This window comes from Microtus pennsylvanicus, chromosome 5 (assembly GCF_037038515.1).
Source record: "Microtus pennsylvanicus isolate mMicPen1 chromosome 5, mMicPen1.hap1, whole genome shotgun sequence".
Lineage (NCBI taxonomy): Eukaryota > Metazoa > Chordata > Mammalia > Rodentia > Cricetidae > Microtus > Microtus pennsylvanicus.
Window position 1 is genome coordinate 124,562,448 of NC_134583.1, and position 21,414 is coordinate 124,583,861.

The 21,414-nt window shown below is 43.1% G+C and overlaps 1 protein-coding gene across 2 annotated transcripts in view; it reads right to left on the reverse strand.

The window, feature by feature from the left end:
• Armh3 (armadillo like helical domain containing 3) overlaps positions 1–21,144 on the reverse strand; it is a 195,752-nt gene extending 174,608 nt beyond the window's left edge. Inside the window, exons 1-4 of one of the 2 annotated variants that reach the window (XM_075974238.1) lie at positions 21,004–21,144; positions 7,253–7,365; positions 3,426–3,482; positions 3,174–3,320 (exon numbers count right to left, since the gene is read on the reverse strand). In XM_075974238.1, the coding sequence (XP_075830353.1) occupies positions 3,174–3,320; positions 3,426–3,482; positions 7,253–7,354 (306 nt within the window). In that variant the 5' untranslated portion in view covers positions 7,355–7,365; positions 21,004–21,144. The remainder of the gene's footprint in view (positions 1–3,173; positions 3,321–3,425; positions 3,483–7,252; positions 7,366–21,003) is intronic. The other variant, XM_075974239.1, reaches the window with a different exon arrangement.
• Positions 21,145–21,414: the final 270 nt, after the last annotated feature.

The following is a 21,414-nucleotide window of genomic DNA, read 5'->3' on the forward strand; positions in this document are numbered from 1 at the left end:
CTCCCGAGTGCTGGGATTAAAGGCGTGCGCCACCACCGCCCGGCTGTTTTACCCTCTGAACTTAAGGCAAGCTTTATTTATTAAAATACAAATGAAATATCACTAAACTGTCTAAAACACCTGATTGTCCTAATAAAGAGCTGAATGGCCAATAGTGAGGTAGGAGCAAGGATAGGAGGGACTGGCAGGCAGAGAGGATAAAGGAGAAACGAGGAAGAGGAGGAGCAACGAGAGAACAAGAAAAGGAGGGCGCTAGTGGCTAGTCACCCAGTCACCTGGCCAGTCAGAGCAAGGGTGAAAGTAAGATACACAGAATACACAGAAGTAAGAAAAGGAAAAGGCCCAGAGGCAAAAGGTACATGGGAAAATTTAAAGTTAAGAAAAGCTGGCAAGGCCGGGCGATAGTGGCGCACGCCTTTAATCCCAGCACTCGGGAGGCAGAGGCAGGCAGATCTCTGTGAGTTCGAGACCAGCCTGGTCTACAGAGCTAGTTCCAGGACAGGCTCCAAAGCCACAGAGAAACCCTGTCTCGAAAAACCAAAAAAAAAAGAAAAGCTGGCAAGAAACAAGCCAAGCTAAGGCCAAGCATTCCTAACTAAGAATAAGCCTCCATGTGTTATTTATCTGAAAGTTGGGAGTTGGGCTCCCCAAAAAGCCAAGAGTAAAACACCACCAACTGGAGCCACACAGAGGTGGAAGCAAACAAGCAACTTCACGCAGCTGTTCTTTAGTCTCTATGAGCACTGGGTCATGTATGCTCCCCCTCCCACAAGCACTGTACACAGGAAATACAGTTGTTTGTTTGTTTTATTATACTTTTGTTGGTTTTGAGACAGGATCTCACCATATAGCTCTGACTGGCCTGGAACTCGCTATAAAGATCAGGCAGACCTCCAACTCACAGAAATCCACCTGCCTCTATCTCAAAAGTGCTGGGATTTAAAGTGTACACCACCACACCTAGCCCCATAATAAAATCTTTAGAGATTTATTTTTTCAGTTTATGTGTATGGATGTTTTGCCTGCATGTATAACTACGAAACTACCATGTAAGGAAGCCAGAAAATGGTATTGGCTCCTTTGGAACTAGAGTGACAGATGGCTGTTAGCTGCCAAGTGAACGCTAAGAACTAAACCTAGGTTCTCTACAGAAACAACAATTGTTATTAACTGTTAAGCCATCTCTAGAGTCCCCCAGTAAGTACTTCTTTAAAATTAAAAAATAAAAATAACAGCTGGTTGGTGGTGGTGCATGCCTTTAATCCCAGAATTCCAGAGGCAGAGTCAGGGGGATCTCTGAGAGTTTGAGGACAGTCTGGTCTACAGAAAGAGTTCTAGAACAGTCAAGATTACACAAGAAACCCTGTTTCAAAAAACCAAAGCATAATAATAATAACAACAACAAGGTACAAAGTAATTGGGAAAGACACCCAGTTTCCATCTCTGGCCTCCACACACACAAACACATACATACATACTTCAAACATACACACATAAAACCAAACTAAGCCAGGTAGTGGTGCACATGCCTTTAATCCTAGCACTTGGTAGGCAGAGGCAGGAGAATCTCTGTGAGTTTGAGGCCAGGCTGGTCTACAGAGTGAGTTCCAGGGCAGGCTCCAAAGCTACAGAAAAATCCTGTATCAAAAAAACAATCTAAAAGAAAACAGAAAAACATTTAAATTAGACTGCAAAGATAGCTTAGTGGTTAAGAGTACCTGCTGTTCTTCCAGAGGACCCAAGTTTGAGTCCCAGTACCCATGCTGGGTGACTCACAACCATTGGTGATTCTAGCACCAGAGGATTCCACACCCTCTTTTGGTTACCACAGATACCTGTACCCACGCAACACAAAGACACATGACTTAAAGTAATAGTAATAAATGTTTTAATTATTTTTAATTCATTTTTGTTGTGTGATATTTTGATTATGTTCTGACAAAAAAGCTTGTTTGGAGTCAGAGGGGGGCTAACCAAAATTAACCATAGAGGTTTGGAAGACTGTAGACAGAGAGGAGACAGAAAGTACTAAGGCAGGGTGGAGAGAGGATCTCAGCTCTTTAAGGGTGGAGAAACGAAAGAGGTAGGAGGCGACTAGTGGCTGCTTCCTGCTTCTCTGACCTTTTGGGTACTTGCCCCAATATCTAACTCCCGATTTTTTATTGATAAAGATTAATTAGATTAATGCTTCCCATTTTATGTGTATGGGTGTTTTATGTGCATGTATGTCTGTGCACCACATGCATGCCACCTGTCCACAAAGGCCAGAAGAAGGCATTGACTGGATCCCCTAGGACTGTGAACAGACATATGAGTGCTGGGAATTGAATCCGGGTCCTCTGAAAGAGCAGCCAGAGTTCATATGTTCATATGTGTGTGTGTGTGTGTGTGTGTGTGTGTGTGTAATTTATCTATTTTTACTTTATGTGCATTGGTGTTTTGCCTGCATGTGTATCTATGTGAGGGCATCAGATCCCCTGAAACAGGAGTTACAGACAGCTGTGAGATGTTATGTGAGTGCTGGGAATTGAACCCTGGTCCTCTGGGAGAGCAGCCAGTGCTCTTAACCACTGAGCCATCTCTCTTGCCCATAATAAATGTTTTTTTTTTTTTTAAATTTTTTTTATGGTTTATTTAGCTTTATTTTATGTGCATTGGTGTGAAGGTGTCAGATCCCCTGGATCTGGATTTTCAGACAGTTGTGAGCTGCCATATGGGCGCTGGGATTTGAACCCGGGTCCTCGGGGAGAGCAGTCAGTGCTCTTAACCGCTGAGCCATCTCTCCAGCCCCATAAATGTTTTTTTAAAATTAAATAAAACAGAAAAATAGCTAAGCATGACAGATATTTTTTTTTTTTTTTTTTTGGTTTTTTTGAGACAGGGTTTCTCTGTGGTTTTGGAGCCTGTCCTGGAACTAGCTCTTGTAGACCAGGCTGGTCTCGAACTCACAGAGATCCACCTGCCTCTGCCTCCCGAGTGCTGGGATTAAAGGCGTGCGCCACCACCACCCGGCACATGACAGATATTTTATTTAAAAAATTAAAAATATAAAGGAATGAAAAACCAAACCATCTCTGATAGCTAAAGGCAATTCTAGGTTCCTCAGCATCTAATAGATGAGCTTCAGTTCCATGTTCCCATTAAACAGGACTTCCCAGTCTCCCAGCCTCTACCTGCAAGGCATTGACAACTCGGATTGGATGCTCCTCTCCTAGAGCCTGGATACAGTGTTGAAATAAACAGTTGATATTGTCCTTGATCTTCATTAGCTCTTCACCATCCAGAGACTCCAGCTTGCCTTCTAGATACTCTAAATTCACCTGCCAAAAGAACAGTAAGGGCCTAAGCAGACTTTTAGTGCAGCACTGAGAATATGTAAGACAATGTTACTTACCCAAGAATGCCAACATGCCACCCAATCTCACCTTCATGAGGAAGAGCTCCTCCCAAAACCGAGGACTACACTTACTGGGGTCTTCCGTCTGAAATCAGAAAACAAGCATGTTCAACTTCATTGCTACCTCAAAAAGCATCAAAAATATTGTCAACTTTAACTATCAATTTTTTAAAATATTTTTTAAAGATGTATTTATTATATATATAGTATCTGTCTGCATATATGCCTGCAGGCCAGAAGAGGGAACCAGATCTCATTACAAGTGGTGGTGAGTAACCATGTGGTTGCTGGGAATTGAACTCAGGACCTTTGGAAGAGAAGACAGTGCTCCTAACCTCTGAGCCACCTCTCCAGGCCTACCTGTCATATTTAACTTTGAAACTGTTTCCTTTTTTTTTTTCCTGGAGAGTTTTCAAGACAGGGTTTCTCTGTAGTTTTGGAACCTGTCTTGGAACTTGCTCTGTAGACCAGGCTGCTCTCCAACTCACAGAGATACACTTGTCCCTGCCTCCCGAGTACTGGGATTAAAGGCGTGTGCCACCACCTTGCTTTTAAAACTTCTTTTAATGAGGATATTATCAGCACCAACAAAGATTTCTTGTCAAGATTAGAATTGATGTGTTTAGTGATACATCTGGAAAAGTGCCAAAGATATATTAGAAAAATCAGTATATTCTCTTTGTAAGTAATATTTTGGTTTACGTTTGAAGGCTAAAATCAATCTCTCATCCAAATCATAATAACTCTGTACTCACCCCATATAACTAGAGAATGAGTTGTCTAATTACTTATTCTGTCAACCAAAAACCTGAGATAGAATGTAACAATGCATCTTCTAAAAAATATATCTAAAATTGAAATTGTACAATTCAAGGTGCAAAAAGAACTTCATATGACATCTATCATAAAAACTACTCTTCAAATTAGCTAAAAAAATAAATAAATGAAAATAAGATCATAAAAAATGAGCCATGGGGGCTAGAGAGATGGCTCAGAGGGTAAGAGCACTGGCTATTCTTCCAGAGGACCAGAGTTCAATTCCCAGCAATCCCAAGGTGGCTCACAATCATCAATAATGAGATCTGGTGCCCTCTTCTGGTGTGCAGCCACACATGCTGGCAGAACACTGTATATACAATAAATAAATAAATCTTTTTAAAAAAAAATGAGTCATGAGACTAAAGAAAGGCTCAGCAACTAAAAGCATTTGCTGCTCTTCCAGTTGACCAGGGTTTAATCCAAGCACCAACATCAGGTGGCTCACAACTGCTGTGGAACAATCCTTTTGTTTTTGGTTTTGGTTTTTTTTTAATATTTATTTATTTATTATGATTACAGATGGTTGTGAGCTACCATGTGGTTGCTGGGAATTGAACTCAGGACCTTTGGAAGAGCAGGCAATGCTCTTAACCTCTGAGCCATCTTTCCAGCCCAGAACAATCCTTTTGTACACCGTAAAGATTTGTCACTCAAATTGGTTTAAAAAACACTGACTGGCCAGTAGCCAGGCATGAAGAATTTGTGGGGCAACCAAACTAAGGATGATGGAAAAGAGAAGGACAGAGTCAGGAGTCACCAGCCAGACACAGAGGGAGCAGGAGATAAATGTGCTAATATAGACACTGCCATGTGGCAGAACATAAATAAGTAATATGGTTAATTTAAAATGTAAGAGCTACCTAGTAATAAGCCTGAGATATTGGCAAAGCACTTATAAATAACATTAAGGTGCTATGTCAATTTGGGAAGCAGCCTCTGGGTATTTGAGAGCAGGCAGTTGGGACAAAAAAAAATCATCCATTTACAAGTCAGGCGGTGGTGGCACACTCCCAGCACCCAAGAGGCAGAGGCAGGTGCATCTCTGTGAGGCCAGCCTGGTCTACAGAGCAAGTTCCAGGACAGGATCCAATGCTACAGAAAAACCCCGTGTCAAAAAAAAAATCAAAAAAGAACATCCATTTACACATAACCACATGTAACTCCAGCTCCAAGGTATGATTCCCTCTTCTGATCTTTGTGAACACACACACACCTTTTTTAAAAAGAAAAATGTTGGCCAGTAAGATAGTTCAACTAGCACCTGGAAGTTGAAAGCAGAAGGATCAGGAGTTCAAGGCCATCCTCAGCTACCTAAAGAGTTAGCGGCCAGCCAGGCGGTGGTGTCACACGCCTTTAATCCCAGCACTCACGAGGCAAAGGCGAGCACATCTCTGTGAGTTCAAGGTCAGCTAGTTCCAGAACAGGCACCAAAGCTACAGAGAAACCTTGTCTCAAAAAAAAAAAAAGAAAAGAAAAAAAGGGAGGGAGGGAGGGAGGGAGAGAGGGAGGGTGAGAGGGAGAGAGGGAGAGAGGGAGATAGGGAGGGAGGGAGGATAGTAATAACCTATAATAATCAATGCATCATCATAAATCTCTATTATATGAGCTCACTATTAGTGTTTGAGCTCTCCTGCTGGACTTGGTCACTACACAGCAGAGGATAATCTTGAACTTCTGATCCTTCTACCTAACCCATCTCCCAAATGTACTACCATGACTACTTTTATATGGTGCTAGGCAACAAACTCAGGCGAGCCTCTACTTAACCATCTTTGTTGTTGTTAATGTTTGTTTTCTGAGCAGAGTCCCACTCTGTAGCCTACAATGAACTGTAATTTACAACATAGCCCATGTTGGCCTGAAACATCTAATGATTTTGTCTCAGTGTTTTTTTAAATTTTATTTATGTGTATAGATGCTTTATCTGCATGTATAAGTGTGTTCTGATGCCCATGGAGGCAAGAGGTGTCAGACTCCCCAGGACTGGAGCTACAAATGATTGTGAGGTATCATATGGGTCCTGGAAATCAAATCTGGGTCCTCTGGAAGAACAACCAGTGTTATTAACCACTGGGACTTCTCTCCAGTCCTTGGCTCAGGCTCTTGAGGGCTAGACTTACATACCTGGTAGAGGAGGCAAACAGAAATGACTGGGAGCATTGTTTGTTGGTTGTTTTGGTGGGAACAAACATCTCTATGTATATGGTATGCATACATGTAAGCATATCTGCATGTACAGGTAAATACAAAGACTCGGGTATGTAACTGTAACTGAACCTATGGAAGTCAAAAACAGAGGTGACATGTCTTTTTCAATCATTACTTAACGGAGGCAGGGTCTTTAGCTAAGCCCAGAGATCACTAATTTGGCTAGTCCAGCTGGCCATCTTGCCCAGGAGAGCCCTTGTCTCTGTCTCTAAGCACCTGTAATCCAAGGACTACAGGTGGGCTGCTGTATCTATCCTGATTTTTAAATGGATGCTGAGGATCCAAACTCTGGTCTACATGAGTGGACAGCAAAAAAAAAACAAGTCCACACTGAGCCATCTCTACAGCCCCAATAAGATTATTTCTGATTAAGATTATTTGGACTGGGGCTGGAGAGATGGCTTAGTGGTTTAGAGCACTGACTGATCTTCCACAGGACCAGGGTTCAATTCCCAGTAAAAACATGGCAGCTCACACCTGTCTATAACTCCAAGATCTGATACCCTCACACAGACATATATGCAAAGAAAACACCAATGCACATAAAATAAATAAATTTTAAAAAAAAAAGATTATTTGGACTAAAAAACTGAAGAGTCAAGGTTAGGTGTAGTTCATACCTGATGATCTGAGTTCAATTCTCAGAGCCAGACAGTAAAGGGACTGCTGCAGGCTATCATCTGACTTACACACTCATATGGCTTGTGTTCGCTTGCACCCTTACTCAAATAAACATGTGTACACAGAGAAATAAATAGGTAAACACAATTTTAAAATTTTCTAAAGAAACAAAGAGTCAATCTAGCTGTGCAGTATAACAGGGCTTACCATAAAAATCTCATCATACATCAGCACCACTTTTTCCTTTAATGGTTTTTTTGAGGCTGAAGATTTCCGGAGCAAGCCTCCTCGTTTCTCTACTTGTGCCATGGCTAGAGAACCTGTAGGGCAGGGTGAGACACCAGTTAGGACACAGAGAGTATGACACCATAATAGAAGAACTATGTCGAGATGCGCTTGCTCAAACCCACAGAACACCCAGCAGCAAGAACACAACTAATGCAAACACGGACTCTGGGTAAGATGTCTGAGTCAATAGAGATTCATTACTGTAACAAACACAAAACAGGACAGGCTGCGGGTGTGCAGAATCACAAAATGGATGGACTCCTGCCACCTTCTTCTCAATTTTGCTATGAATCTGAAATGCCTCTAAAAAAAAAAAACAAAATTCATTTTAAAATGTAATTCAGAACATTGGTGGCACCTGCCAGTAATCTGGGAGCTTGGGGGGGTGGGCAAGAGGATTAAAGGTTCAAGGTCATTCTTAGTCACACAGAGTTCAAGGCCAGCCTGAGCTCTGTGCAAACCCTATCTTAAAAAAAAAAAAGAAAGAAAAGAAAAAAGAAAAAAAACAGAGGGAAGAAAAAGAAGGGAGAGCAGGAGGGAGGGAGGGAGGGAAAGGAGGGAGAGCAGGAGGGAGAGAGAGCGGGAGGGAGAGCAGGCAGGCAAGGTCAGTGCCAGAACACAGAACCCACTGAAAGATCTCTCAATGGGGACTGTTTTAGGCGGAATAAATGGTAAATAACTATGTTATTAGTTCAATGCCCTTCCCAAGACCAGGTAATGTGAAAACTTAAAATATTACTTGGCCTACAGCACAATGCATTTAAATCCTTAAACTACGCCAGTGGTTAAAGCCTCAAGCTGACCTAACCCGAGCAGGAAAGGGTAACTGGCTCCATCTATAAAAGTCGGCCCCATCTCTGAGGGTGACAGAGGAAGAGTGCGAAGCACACAGTGCCCACAGAAGGATGGGGAAGCTAAATTTCAAATATTGATCGAGCTGAGGACCATTAGGGCAGGAAGTGTGCTACAGGCTGATGTGCTCCATCGATTTCCCCGCGAGAGCGGGTCCTCATCACTGCAAAGCACTCGGCCTTCACCGCCTCATAAATCACACTGCACTTAACTGTCTTCAGGAATTCCTTTGCAAACACTGTTTAAGCAGAAAACAGCAGTTAAGAAGCCAAAAACGAAACTGACTTCAAAATGGTAATATACTACTTATCAAACGTAATTGTATGTATTTATAACACTATTGTAGGTCAAACTCCGACCTATTGTCCGGTTCTAGCATCGTGCCCACATTGCCACATCTTACTTTAAGGAACTCAATATTTTTCAACTGAGACTTGAAATCCCGCAGATCTCCAGTGCAGATTCACACACATTCCCTCACCTCCCTCATTGTTTTTAGTATTAACCAAGTCCCCTTGCTCTTAAACTCTGAGCTCTCTGCATGAAACCTAAGCCCATACAAGGACAAGCAGCAGACACTAGAGAAAAGCCTGGTTTTTCTTCTAGAGAAATCCAAAGCAACTGAACTAATTCTGTAAGATGAATTTTAAAAATATATACTACCTCTCAAATCAAAACCAAAATTTTACTTAAGTAAAAGATGCATCCAACCAAAAGCAATCTACAGATTCAACACAATGCCCATCAAAATCCCAGCAAAAAAGACCTTAAAAGAACAGTATTCAACTTCATTTGGAAAAGCAAAAAACCTAGGATAGCCAAAACAATACTGTGCAATAAAAGAACTTCTGGAGGCATCACAATCAAACTCTACTACAGAGCTACAGTACTGAAAACAGCTTGATATTGGCATAAAAACAGACAGGAGGACCACTGGAACTGAATAGAAGACCCAGATATCAATCCACACACCTTTGAACACCTGATCTTTGACAAAGAAGAAAAAATATTTTCTTTTGACAAATAATATCCTTTGACAAAAAAGGAAAAAAAGAAAGCATATTTAACAAGTGGTGCTGGCACAACTGGATATCAACATGAGAAGAATGAAAATAGACCCATATCTATCACCATGCACAAAACTCAAGTCCAAATGGATCAAAGACCTCAACATAAAGTCAGCCACACTGAACCTTATAGAAGAGAAAGTGGGAAGTACACTTGAACACATTGGCATAGGGAACCACTTCTTAAAATATAACCCCAGCAGCACAGACACTGAGAGAAACAATTAATAAATGGGACCTCCTGAAACTGAAAAGCTTCTCTAAAGCAAAGGACATGGTCAATAAGATAAAATGACAGCCACAGACTGGGAAAAGATCTTCACTAACCCACATCAGACAGAGGTCTGATCTCCAAAATATACAAAAAACTCAAGAAATTGGACACCAAAAGATCACATAATCCAATTTAAAAAAATGGAGTACAGGCCTAAACAGAGAACTCTCAACAGAGGAATCTAAAATGGAGACAAAATCAAGAATTTGTGATCATTCTCAGTACAAAGTAGGTTAAACGCTGGCCTGGCACATGAAGGTTCTGAGTTTGTAGTACCAACAACAATAAAAAGTCTGATGTCTGACCTAAAAGTTTAGTTAAGACCTCTTTCTATTATTTCACTAAGCTTTCAAGTTTATTATAACCTCAAGAAAACTGAGGAAAAAAATTAAAAAACAAGACTCAAACAATTTCCACTGTGTTGATGCTGGCTTTATCTTAAACATGAAATACAGCTCCTGCTCAAAACAGTCCTGTGTGGCTTAAACAGGTTGTCAAGAGGAGGATGTCCTTATCTAGGGAAAATAAATTGGAAACCAAGAGAATCCTATTTAAATAAATCACAAACAATGCAATTCTACTCAAAGTGGATATAGATCTCATATGTGCTCGGCTTCAACAAGTTGATTAGCGGCACATCAAGGCCACAAGTTCCTACAATGTAAAAAGCACGTGTTTACCAACATCCCCTATGAGGATCAATAACTGGGTTACAGCTAATCAATGTCCACTCCAAATCTAATAAACTCTCTCTATTTCACAATCAATACTTTCTAATAAGCAAAAGGGAATAAAAGAGGAGGGAAAAAATAATTCTAATCCAATCTACCAAGTTTCCAAAGAAATTATTTTAATCATTCTCCTTGCCACTTGAGGCAAGAAGAATCCAGCCAAGGGTCTCAACTCAACAGTCTCTGTCATCATCACAGGCAGCTGGAGTTTGCCGCCCAAACTGCTCAGTAAGTGACTTGAAAGAGAACACAGAGCCTGCTCCTCCTGCACTCTTGCCCATGGAACTCAGCACATTAGAGTTTGGTGGTGGGAGACTCATAAGAAGTGTAAAATTCTCACAGGTTTTCCTTTGGATCTCGGAAATTAAAATTGAACTTGCAATACCGTGGGGCAGGAGGAGGGGTGGGAGGGAGAACAGTGGCTGAAATATAAAATGAAATTTAAAAAAAAATTAATAAATTTGCCAGGCGGTGGTGGTGCACACCTTTAATTCCAGTACTGGGGAAGCAGAAGGAGGCAGATCTCTGTGAGTTTGAGGCCAGCCTGATCTACAAGACCTAGTTCAGGACAGGCTCCAAAAGCTACAGAGAAACCCTGTCTCAAAAACAAACAAACAAATAATCTTTAAAATGTTATACCAAGGGGCTGGAGAGATGGCTCAGAGGTTAAGAGCACTGGCTGTTCTTCCAGAGGTCCTGAGTTCAATTCCCAGCAACCACATGGTGGCTCACAACCATCTGATCTGGTGCCCTCTTCTGGCCTGCAGGGATACATGCAGGCAGAACACTGAATACGTAATAAACAAATAAATAATAAATAAAATTTTTTTTTTAAATATTTTATTTATTTATTTATTATGTATACAATATTCTGTTTGTGTGTATGCCTGCAGGCCAGAAGAGGGCACCAGACCTCATTACAGATGGTTGTGAGCCACCATGTGGTTGCTGGGAATTGAACTCAGGACCTTTGGAAGAGCAGGCAATGCTCTTAACCTCTGAGCCATCTCTCCAGCCCATAAATAAAAATTTAAAAAAATGTTATACCAAAAACAAACAAACAAACAAACAAAAAACTTACAATGCCATATCCTGGAGCTGGAAAGATGGCTCAGCAGTTAACAAAACTGTTGCTTTTCCAGAGGACACAGGTTCAATTCCAAGCACCCATGTGGTAGCTCACAACTGTCTGTAACTCCCATCTGAGAGGATCCTATGTCCGCAGGCACCAGGCACACACATGGTGCACAGACATACACATAAAAAGAAACAAATAAACCAGGCATGGGAGTCCATGCCTTTAATCCCAGCACTTGGGAGGCAGAGCCAAGCAGGTCTCTGTGAGTTCAAAGCCAGCCTAGTCTACAAAGTAAAATACAGGCCAACCAGGGTGTTACAAATAGAAACTCTATCTTGAAAAAAAAAACAAATAAATAAATTTTTAAAATAGAAATTTATAATTTTAAAAAGAGGAAAGTTGCCGGGCGATGGTGGCGCACGCCTTTAATCCCAGCACTCGGGAGGCAGAGGCAGGTGGATCTCTGTGAGTTCGAGACCAGCCTGGTCTACAGAGACAGGACAGGACAGGCTCCAAAGCCACAGAGAAACCCTGTCTCGAAAAACCAAAAATAAATAAATAAATAAATAAAAAAGAAAGAAAAGAGGAAAGTCTCTTAAGGTGAGAGATGTGACTCAGTTGAAGGTGTCAGGTTTTTAGTGACCTTGAGGCCAACCCAGACTTCTTCATGAAACACCATAATCAACCCCAGCCCTACCAACCCCCCCAGAAAAATAAATAAATATGGGGGGCGGGCAACTCCTATAACCAGATGTGAAGTAAAGTATCTTTTTTTAAAAGATTTATTTATTTATTTATTTATTATGTACACAGTATTCAGCCTCCATGTATGCCTGCAGGCCAGAAGAGGGCACCAGATCTCATCACATATGGTTGTGAGCCACCATGTGGTTGCTGGGAATTGAATTCAGGACTTCCGGAAGAACAGTCAGTGCTCTTAACCTCTGAGCCATCTCTCCAGCCCGAAGTAGAGTATCTTAAAGCATTTTGATCATATAACCAAAGAGTTAAAGCAAATTTGTTAAAGTGAGAGACTAAGCAGGGCAGTGGCATACACCTTTAAGAGACTAGAACTGTGGTTAAATGCCGAGTGCTCGCCCTGCCTGGACTGTATGGGGCCCTTGGTTCAGTCCCAGGCACCACAACCAACTCAGCGAAGTAAAAAAAAAAAAAAATTAGGAAAGAAGAGAAAATCTAAGTAAATTCCCACATCCATGTCTTAGGAAGTAAAGTACTTGCGGAATAAGCCGCCATTTATTCATTCAACAGGGGCACAGCGAGCATCTTGACCTTTAGGTGTCAAGCAGCAGGGGCACTGCACAAACAGAACAAAAGGGGTTGCCTGCATAGCAGCTGGTGGTGTTCACCTTTAATCCAGCACTTGAGAGGCAGAGGCAGGCAGATTTCTGAGTTTGAGGCCAGCCTGATCTATAGAACAGGTTCTAAGGACAGCAAGGGCAACATAGAGAAACCCTATCTCAAAAACCCTAAAAAATAAATGTAAAAAATGCCCGCAGATAGAATTTTCATCCTACAAGAGGAGGAAAAAAGCAAGGAAGGCGAGACAACTCCAAGTGCCTTGAAGGAAAGTTAGCCGAGGGAACTGCGAGGAGATTAAAACAAGTCTCACTGAGAAAGCGATACCAGGCGTAAGTAACAGAAAGAAACCAGTCTCCTGAACTGAACCTCTAGGGAACACTTAGAGATGGAGGGAAAGTCAGCTGCAAAGGATCTGAAAATACTGACATGCGCAGACAGAAGCACTAGAGCCCCGGGTCAGGGTGTGCCCTTTATGAAAGTGTAGAGGATATTGTGTTTCTTTTTTTTTTTTTTTCCTTTTTTGGTTTTACAAGACAGGATTTTGGAGCCTGTCCTGAATCTAGCTCTTGTAGACTAGGCTGGCCTCAAACCCACAGAGATCTGCCTGCCTCTGCCTCCCAAGTGCTGGGATTAAAGGCGTGCGCCACCACTGCCCGGCTGAGGCTATTGTTTCTAAGCTTTGCTTGTTTGGGTTTGTTTTGTTCTATGGAGCTATGAACCCAGGACCTTGTACATTAGAGATAAGTGCTCTACCACAGAATTATATTCCCTGTCCCTGCTTTTCAAATCTATAAAAGAATTCAAAGGCTGGCAAGGTGGCTCAGCAGGAAAAAGTGTTTGCCACTAGCCCTGACAACCTGAGTTTGATCCCTAGGATCCACATGGTGGAAGAGAACCAATTCCTGAAAGCTGTCGTCTGATTTCCACTAAGTGAATTAATTAATGGAACAATCCTTTAAATGTTTTGGGGACTGGAGAAACTGCTCGGTCATTAAGAGAGCTTGCTGCTCTCACAGTTTGGTTCCCATTATGCAGACAGGAGGCTCACCAGCCTACGACTCCAGTTTCACATCTGATGTTATCTTCTGGCTTCCACACTTCTGGCCTCAGCACGTATACACACATATTCATAGACACACATATTTACACATACATAATAAATCTTTGAGCTTGTTTTGGGGGGCGGTGAGACAGGGTTTCCTCTGTGTAGCAGCGCTGGCTATGCTGGAACTAACTCACTTTATAGACCAGGCTGGCCTTAAACTCAGAGAGATTTACCTGCCTCTGCCTCCTAAATGCTGGAATTAAAGGCGTGCACCACCACCACCCAGCTAATTTTTTTTAATCTTTGATATTTTTAGAGTTCTGAAAGTCGAGCGGTGGTAGCACACACTTTTAATCCCAGCACTCAGGAGGCAGAAAAAGGTAGATCTCTATGAGTTTGAGACCAGCCTGGTCTACAAGAGCTAGTTCCGGGACAGGCTCTAAAACTACAGTAGGGAAGATTAAGAACTGATGCAGCCAGGCAGTGGTGGTGTACACCTTTAATCCCAGCACTCGGGGAGGCAGAGGCAGGTGGGTCTCGGTGAGTTTGAGGCCAGCCTGGTCTACAGAGCTGTTTGAGGACAGCCAAGGCTCAGCACATTGTTGCTCACTAGCTTGCTCCCCACGGTTTGCTCAGACTGCTTTTTTATACGACCTAGGACCAGCTGCCTGGGGGTAGCACAATCCATAGTGCACTGGGCTTTTTGGTATCGATCTCAATCAAGAAAGCCTCTGTTGCAGTTTCCTCAAAAATCTGCATCCAGAACAACTTCAAAGCTGTTAGATAAGATGGTTCAGCCTCAAACACACTCCAGCAAGTACTTCAGTTAAACCTGCACCTTCCCACAACACAAAAACTGAAAAATAAATGATACAGCTAGCTCTCCCAGGACTTGACCATTACCTTAATTTTCTCAGGGTTCTCTAAAGATTTCATTTCCGCCGGGCGGTGGTGGCGCACGCCTTTAATCCCAGCACTCGGGAGGCAGAGGCAGGCGGATCTCTGTGAGTTCGAGACCAGCCTGGTCTACAAGAGCTAGTTCCAGGACAGGCTCCAAAACCACAGAGAAACCCTGTCTCGAAAAACCAAAAAAAAAAAAAAAAAGATTTCATTTCCTCCAGATAGCCAGAAGTAATTTTAAGACAATGATGCAAAAAAAAAAAAAAAGACAATGATGCCCACACTCCCAAGAGGTGGAGTGGGTGGGTTCTGGTCATTCGATGGGTTATGGATGTTTATCACTGTTTAGATGGGTTGGCTGCAAATTGTTACTGATCACAGTAAGGGAGGAAACTAAGCAAGGGAGGTTAGATTCAAGGATATCTTTTTGAAAAGAAAAAAGGAGGGTATAGGAATGATGGGATAAAAGGGTAGATTATTGAATCTACCTTTAAACTAAATAGCAACTATTAATCTCAAATATTTATATTGGTATGGATTTTTGTATATTGATAAAAATTTAAGGTTATTTTGGTTATAACATTCTGTATATATGTTCTAGTCTTTTTTATTTTCCTAGTCTTAAGGTATCTTTATATATTGATACAAATTTCAGGTTGTTTTTGTTACAACATACTGTAAGATACTGTACCTACGTAGCTCACTTAAAAGAGTAATGTAAAGTTCTAGTCCTTGAAAGCTATTAATATAAACTATTAAGGATAATTAAGAGATACTGGTTAGTAGTTAGTCATCTATAACAATCAAATTTGTAATCATGTTAGATATGTTTTCAAGATAAAACAATTATTTTAGATGAACAGGGGGTCTTCAAACACTTCAGAGACCTACAGAACATGGCATTTAAGATAACATAGGCTTTTCATGGCAGTGAGATACTTCTGTTCCTGGCAGTACCAATCTACTTCAGAGAAGATGATTAGCATCAAAGAGGCTCCATATGGAGTTTGTTTTTGTTTGTAGCAAAGTTAGCCATTGAGCAAGAAACTGCCCTTGTCTCAACTGTTGACAGTATGCTGTTCAAACTGCACAAGCAGGACACAAAAGAAGGCTACTGGCAAACTTTGCCAAGGCAAAGCAGGACAGTCCTCCAAAATTCCTACTTCAGCCAGGCGGTGGTGGCATACGCCTTTAATCCCAGCACTCGGGAGGCAGAGGCAGGCGGATCTCTGTGAGTTCGAGACCAGCCTGGTCTACAAGAGCTAGTTCCAGGACAGTAACCAAAAGCTACGGAGAAACCCTGTCTCGAAAATCCAAAAAAAAAAATCCTACTTCACAGAAAGTCTGTCAGATATTCTAGGCCTATAAGGTCGAAAACTGATGCTCCAGTGTTGCAGATGAGCCTTGGGGGACCGTCCAGGCAGCCAGCTTTCTGTGATTTCTATAGTTTTGGACGTTGCTTACTCTACACTTCCTATTTACTCAGGTAATATTTTTATCCTTCTCAGGTCTCTGATGGGGTTGAAGATTAGATAGTTAAACTGTTTTCTTTCTTACCAAATTCAGAAAAGAAACTTACAAAAGAGATGGATATAAAGTTTATAAGGTTGAAAGACATAAAAGTTTAAGTTGTTTATCTAAGAAAATGTTTTAAGGTATAAAAAGGGTTTTTTTTTTTATTGTTTTGGTTTTTCGAGACAAGATTTCTCTGTAGCTTTAAAGCCTGTCCTGGAACTAGCTCTTGTAGACCAGGCTGGCCTCAAACTCACAGAAATCTGCCTCTGCCTCCCGAGTGCTGGGATTAAAGGTTTGTGCCACCACCACCCGGCCTAAACAGATAATTTTTAGGATAGTAATACAAATTATGATAGAAAGTGGTTTAGGTATAAAACTTTGGACTCATCAAGATAGGATATATAGTAATTTCTCTGAATTTGCCCAATACAAATGGACATTATGAATGTAATCCTAACTTGATGACTGTTCATATTGTATATAGTTTTACTGGGTTAGAGTTAAACCCTTTCCTTTTTATTTAGCAAAACCAGGAAAATATTACAGGTATTTGTACACTGTATGAAGATGTGTCTCTGTAACTGGTTTAACAAAAAGCTGGACTGCCAATAGCTAGGAGGAGAGGTTAGCTGGGACTTCCAGGCAGAGAGAGGAACTCAGGGGGGTGAATTTGGTGTCAGGAGAAGCTAGCAAGACACGAAGGAAGTCGAACATACAGAATGGAGGAGGTAAAAAGTCAAATGGCAGAATGCAGATTAATAGGAACAGATAATTTAAGTTATAAGAGCTACTTGAGAACAAGCCTAAGCTAAAATTAATCAGTCTCCATGTCATTTGGGGGCAGGCAGTCCAAGGAAAGTCCGACTACAGTCTACATTTTCTTGTTCCTTTGTTGAAATAGGTTCTCTCTATGTAGGCCTGGCTATCCTGAAATTCACTACATAGACCAGGCTGGCCTAGAACTCACAGAGGTTCACCTGCCTCTGCCTCCCAAATTATGGAATTAAAGGCATGGGACACCATACCCAGCTTGGGGGGGGGGGTCCTACATTTTTAATAATCACTTCAGGTCGGTGGTTTCTAATGTCCCCATAGGACATTTGTCAGAGTCTAGAGACATTTCAGGTTGTTCCAACCAGGAGAAATACGAATGAAATCCACTTGGTAGAGACCAGGGGTATTGCTAAGCATCCTACAGTGTACAGGAAATCTTCTTTAACAAGGAAGTACCCACCCCAATATGCCAACAATGGCAAAGTTAACAAACCCTACTCCAAGTAATTCTAATGCTTGAGAACCACTCATCTAAACTGGCCTTTGTGCTTCTAATCCCAGAATTAATGAGTGGGGGCAAGAATCAAGAATTCAACAGCTACCTGATGAGTTTGAGCATCTGTACCCCCAACATTGGGGAATGAACAGCCAGCCAGTGTAGCTCATCACCAAATTTCACATTCAGTGAGAGAACTGTATCAAAGAGTATCAAGAGCAATGTCTAGCACACACATGGGCATGCAAAACACCAGGTGTTATATCATGTGTCTATAAGTGCAACATTCAAGAGGCTGAAACAGGAAGATCATGGCCAGGTCAAGCCCTGCCTGAGCTATATGTCAAGACCCTGTCTCAAAATACAAACAAAACAATAGTTTATCAAAGTCAATTTTTCATGGCCATTTTTTTTTGTTGTTTTTTCGAGACAGGGTTTCTCTGTGGTTTTGGAGCCTGTCCTGGCACTAGCTCTTGTAGACCAGGCTGGCCTCGAACTCACAGAGATCCGCCTGCCTCTGCCTCCTGAGTGCTAGAATTAAAGGCGTGTGCCACCACCACCTGGCTTTCGTGGCCATTTTTAACAATCACTTCGAGTCAAAGGATCTCATAGTGGACAATTCTAAAAACAGACTTCTAACCTGGCTCTCCTAAAGCTTCCTGGTCACTACAGATAAAAAGATTTAGTGTGTGTGCGTGTGTGTGTGTGTGTGTGTGTGTGCGTGCGCGTGTGTGTGTGCGCGCATGCGCGCGCATTTAGGCAAAGCCAGGGGTGTAGACTTTGCCTGGCTACATCCCATTCCAGAGAGGCCCTGGGTTCTATCCCTAACACTGAAGAGAAACATCTAGTTACCTGCTTCCTACACCCTTCTGTAAGACCTACCACATTCGCTGGCCTACATCATTAAAACGTAGGCTTTTCTACCTTGTGCATGCGACGCCTCCTTTTCGAGCTACCCTTCCATCTGAAAGCCTGAGGACTTGACTGACTTTCACATGATTTCTTGGCACAGGCTCTCTTACGAGCATGGACAACAGGTTCCCCAACTTCTAGCCAAAAAGCCAGGAAACAAGTAGAAAAGCCCTTCTGGTTTCTTCGTCATTCCTGCCATTTGCACCACACTGTAACAACTCACCTAACCAGCCAGATCTCTACTGCTAGTTACTCCAAGCCTTTTTCCAAAATGAAAGCAGAGCAGGCTTGCACTCTTGCTGCCATCTCCCTAAAGCCCTCACGGGCCCAGGACAAGACACCGTCTTCACCCTATCACTGCTCCGCTTCTGATTCCTGAATGTAGGATTCTTCAGTCAATTCCGTATCTTCAGAGCCGGCCTCCGATCTGAAGAAGATGAAATGCCCTAACACACACCACAGCGGAGACTGACTAGCATTTGGCACTACTCTCCATGCGTTAAATTCTCTGTGTTTATTCCTTACAACCATCACATAAAATAGGTACTACTCTAACAACCCTATCTCATCTTTCCTTATCTGTCTCTTAATCTGCACTTCTGCCACTCGCTAAAAATGTAACAGGGCCGGAGAGATGGCTCAGCTGTTAAGACTACTGGGTGCTCTTCCAGAGGACCAGGGCTCAAGGCCCAGCACAGGACAGCTCACAGCCATGTGCAGCTCCAGTTACAAGAGATCTGATGCCCTCTTCTGGCCTATGCAGGCACCAGGCACAAGAGGTCCCCACACATACGCACAAACATACACACACACACACATATGGCATATATAGGCATATATGCACATAAAATAATTTTTTAAAGCATCAGCGGCTTCCCTGCCCTCTTTGCAATCTCCCCTCCAGACAACCCCTCAGCATACACTCTGTTTGGGATGAATTCTTGACCCCCCGCATAAACACCATGTTGGGTTTTTCCCTTCACACCCCACGGTGCCTCTGTGACTCAAAAGGTTTATTGTGCAAGCTCCTGCTTAACCTTCAGCACACAGTTCAGATGATCTTCCCTGCGAAGATCTCCTGACCGAGACCTGAGGCAATGAATCTTCCCTTTGTACAAATGGCTTTACAGATTCCTAACACACACTCCCAGAGAACTTTCTTCAAATATGTGGTCAATACTTTCCAAACTTTATGAATTCCTAAGCTGTGCTGTGTGAAACCCCATATTCTGGGTTAGTCTGGCTATTGTTCTCACGTTTATGTTATTATTTTTTAATATGTGTGTTTGTATCTGTGTATGGGTATGGTGTTCAAAAGGGTAAGTGCCCTCAAAAGCCAAAGACGCCAGATCCTGGGGACCTGGAGTTACAAGTGGCTGTGAGCTGCCTAGTGTGGGAACAAGAAACTGAACTGGGATCTTCTGAAAGAGCAGTAAACGCTCTTAGCCTCTAGCCATGTCTCCATCCCAAATTCTGGGTTTTGAGTTGTCTGACGTTTGTTTTCATGTTTGGTAATTTGGGAGACTAAGTTGATCAAGTTTGCCTTGAACTCAACGTGTATGTCAGACTGGCCTCAAATTCTCAGTAATCCTCCTGTTTCAACCTCCTACGGGCTGAGAGCAATATTAAACATGACAAGGCATAATGACTGTCATAATAAAAACACATTAAAGGTTTGCTTATTCATTAAGAAAAGAATGAGAACTCCCTCTACACTCCTAATAGGAGTTATCAAATCCCTTGTTTGATTTGCTGTCTTGAAAGCCTTCAAAAGGAAATGACTATTGCGTACAAATCCAATCTAAAACCTACCAACGACAACTCCAAGTAACTGTGCTAAATCACAGGCAAGAGAGAAGCTGAGCACCGTGGGGTACTGAAATCACAGCATTTGGAAGGGAGAGCCAGAAGGATCTCTGCGAGCTGGAGGTTAGCCTGGTCTACACAGTTAGTTCCGAACCGGCCAGGGATACAGGGCTACCTATGGTAGCTTTAACACAAACCACGTTTAAACACCATGCTTGTTCTTAAGTTTAAAACTTTTTCTGGAAAAAAGAGCTGGGGAGATTCCGATAGTCCAGGAACATTTATTAGGACATGGCTCAACTATCCATCCACTGTCCCATTCGCCAGGGACAGCACTCAACTTCCCCAGTGACTGCTCTCTTTCTCCCCCATACCCGCCAGGGAAGAGGTGGGCGTCCCGGCTTGCACCCACTCATCCCATGAAAGCAAAGTGGGTTTATGAACTCTGCGTGAAGTGGGTGCTGAAGACTGTCGGGTGGAGACTGAAGAGCGCAGGACCCGGCCCTTCCAAGGCATCTGAACACTTCGCAAGGGACCCACCTCCCTAGGAAGAGATTGCCCTCGCCTAGGAGCTGACCCACTCAGGGTCAGCCCCGCACTGGGGTCAAAGGTCAGCTCCTCCCTGATCCGGAGGTCTCGGCGCGACTTCCGAGGGGCAGGACCAGGCGGGTAGCGGGCGTTCGAAAGCAGCGGGAGCGAACTCCAAACCGCGACCCGGGCTCGACACGCCCGCCGCGAGCAGCCCCGGCAGCTACAGCCCTCCCTCTGCCCCGTCACCCCCCACGGCCCCGCGGCAGGTCCAGGCCCCGCCCCCAGGGCCGCCTCTGGGTCCAGGCCTACTAGGGCGGACCAGCGGGGGTTGGCCAGGTTCCAGGATCCGGCTGGGCCCGTGCCTCTTACCGAGCCCCCCGCTCCTCCTCCAGCACCCGAGCTGCTCGCAGGCCTGCTCGCTCCCGACTCCGGCAAGGCCGCCACTGCTCCGGAATCGCGGGCGCGCTCCCGACCTCCCCGATCCTTAACCCTAGTCCGCCGTGCCCCGCCGGGTCCTAAAACCCTCCTTTCCTCAGGTTCGTCCACGCCCGCTTCCTGAAGTAGGCTCAGACCACGTTTCCCAGCAAGCATCGCAAAGACTACAACTCCCAAAAGGCATCGCGAGCGAACTAGCCTTAGTTTAAGGCCACGGATTTAAATCCGCTATAGCAGGTTTTTATTTTTGGTTTTGTTTTAAATAGGGAAGACTGAACTCAGAAGTTCTTTCTAGAAATAAGTGAATTCTCTAAAAACACTGGAAAAACTCGGAAGTATATATGT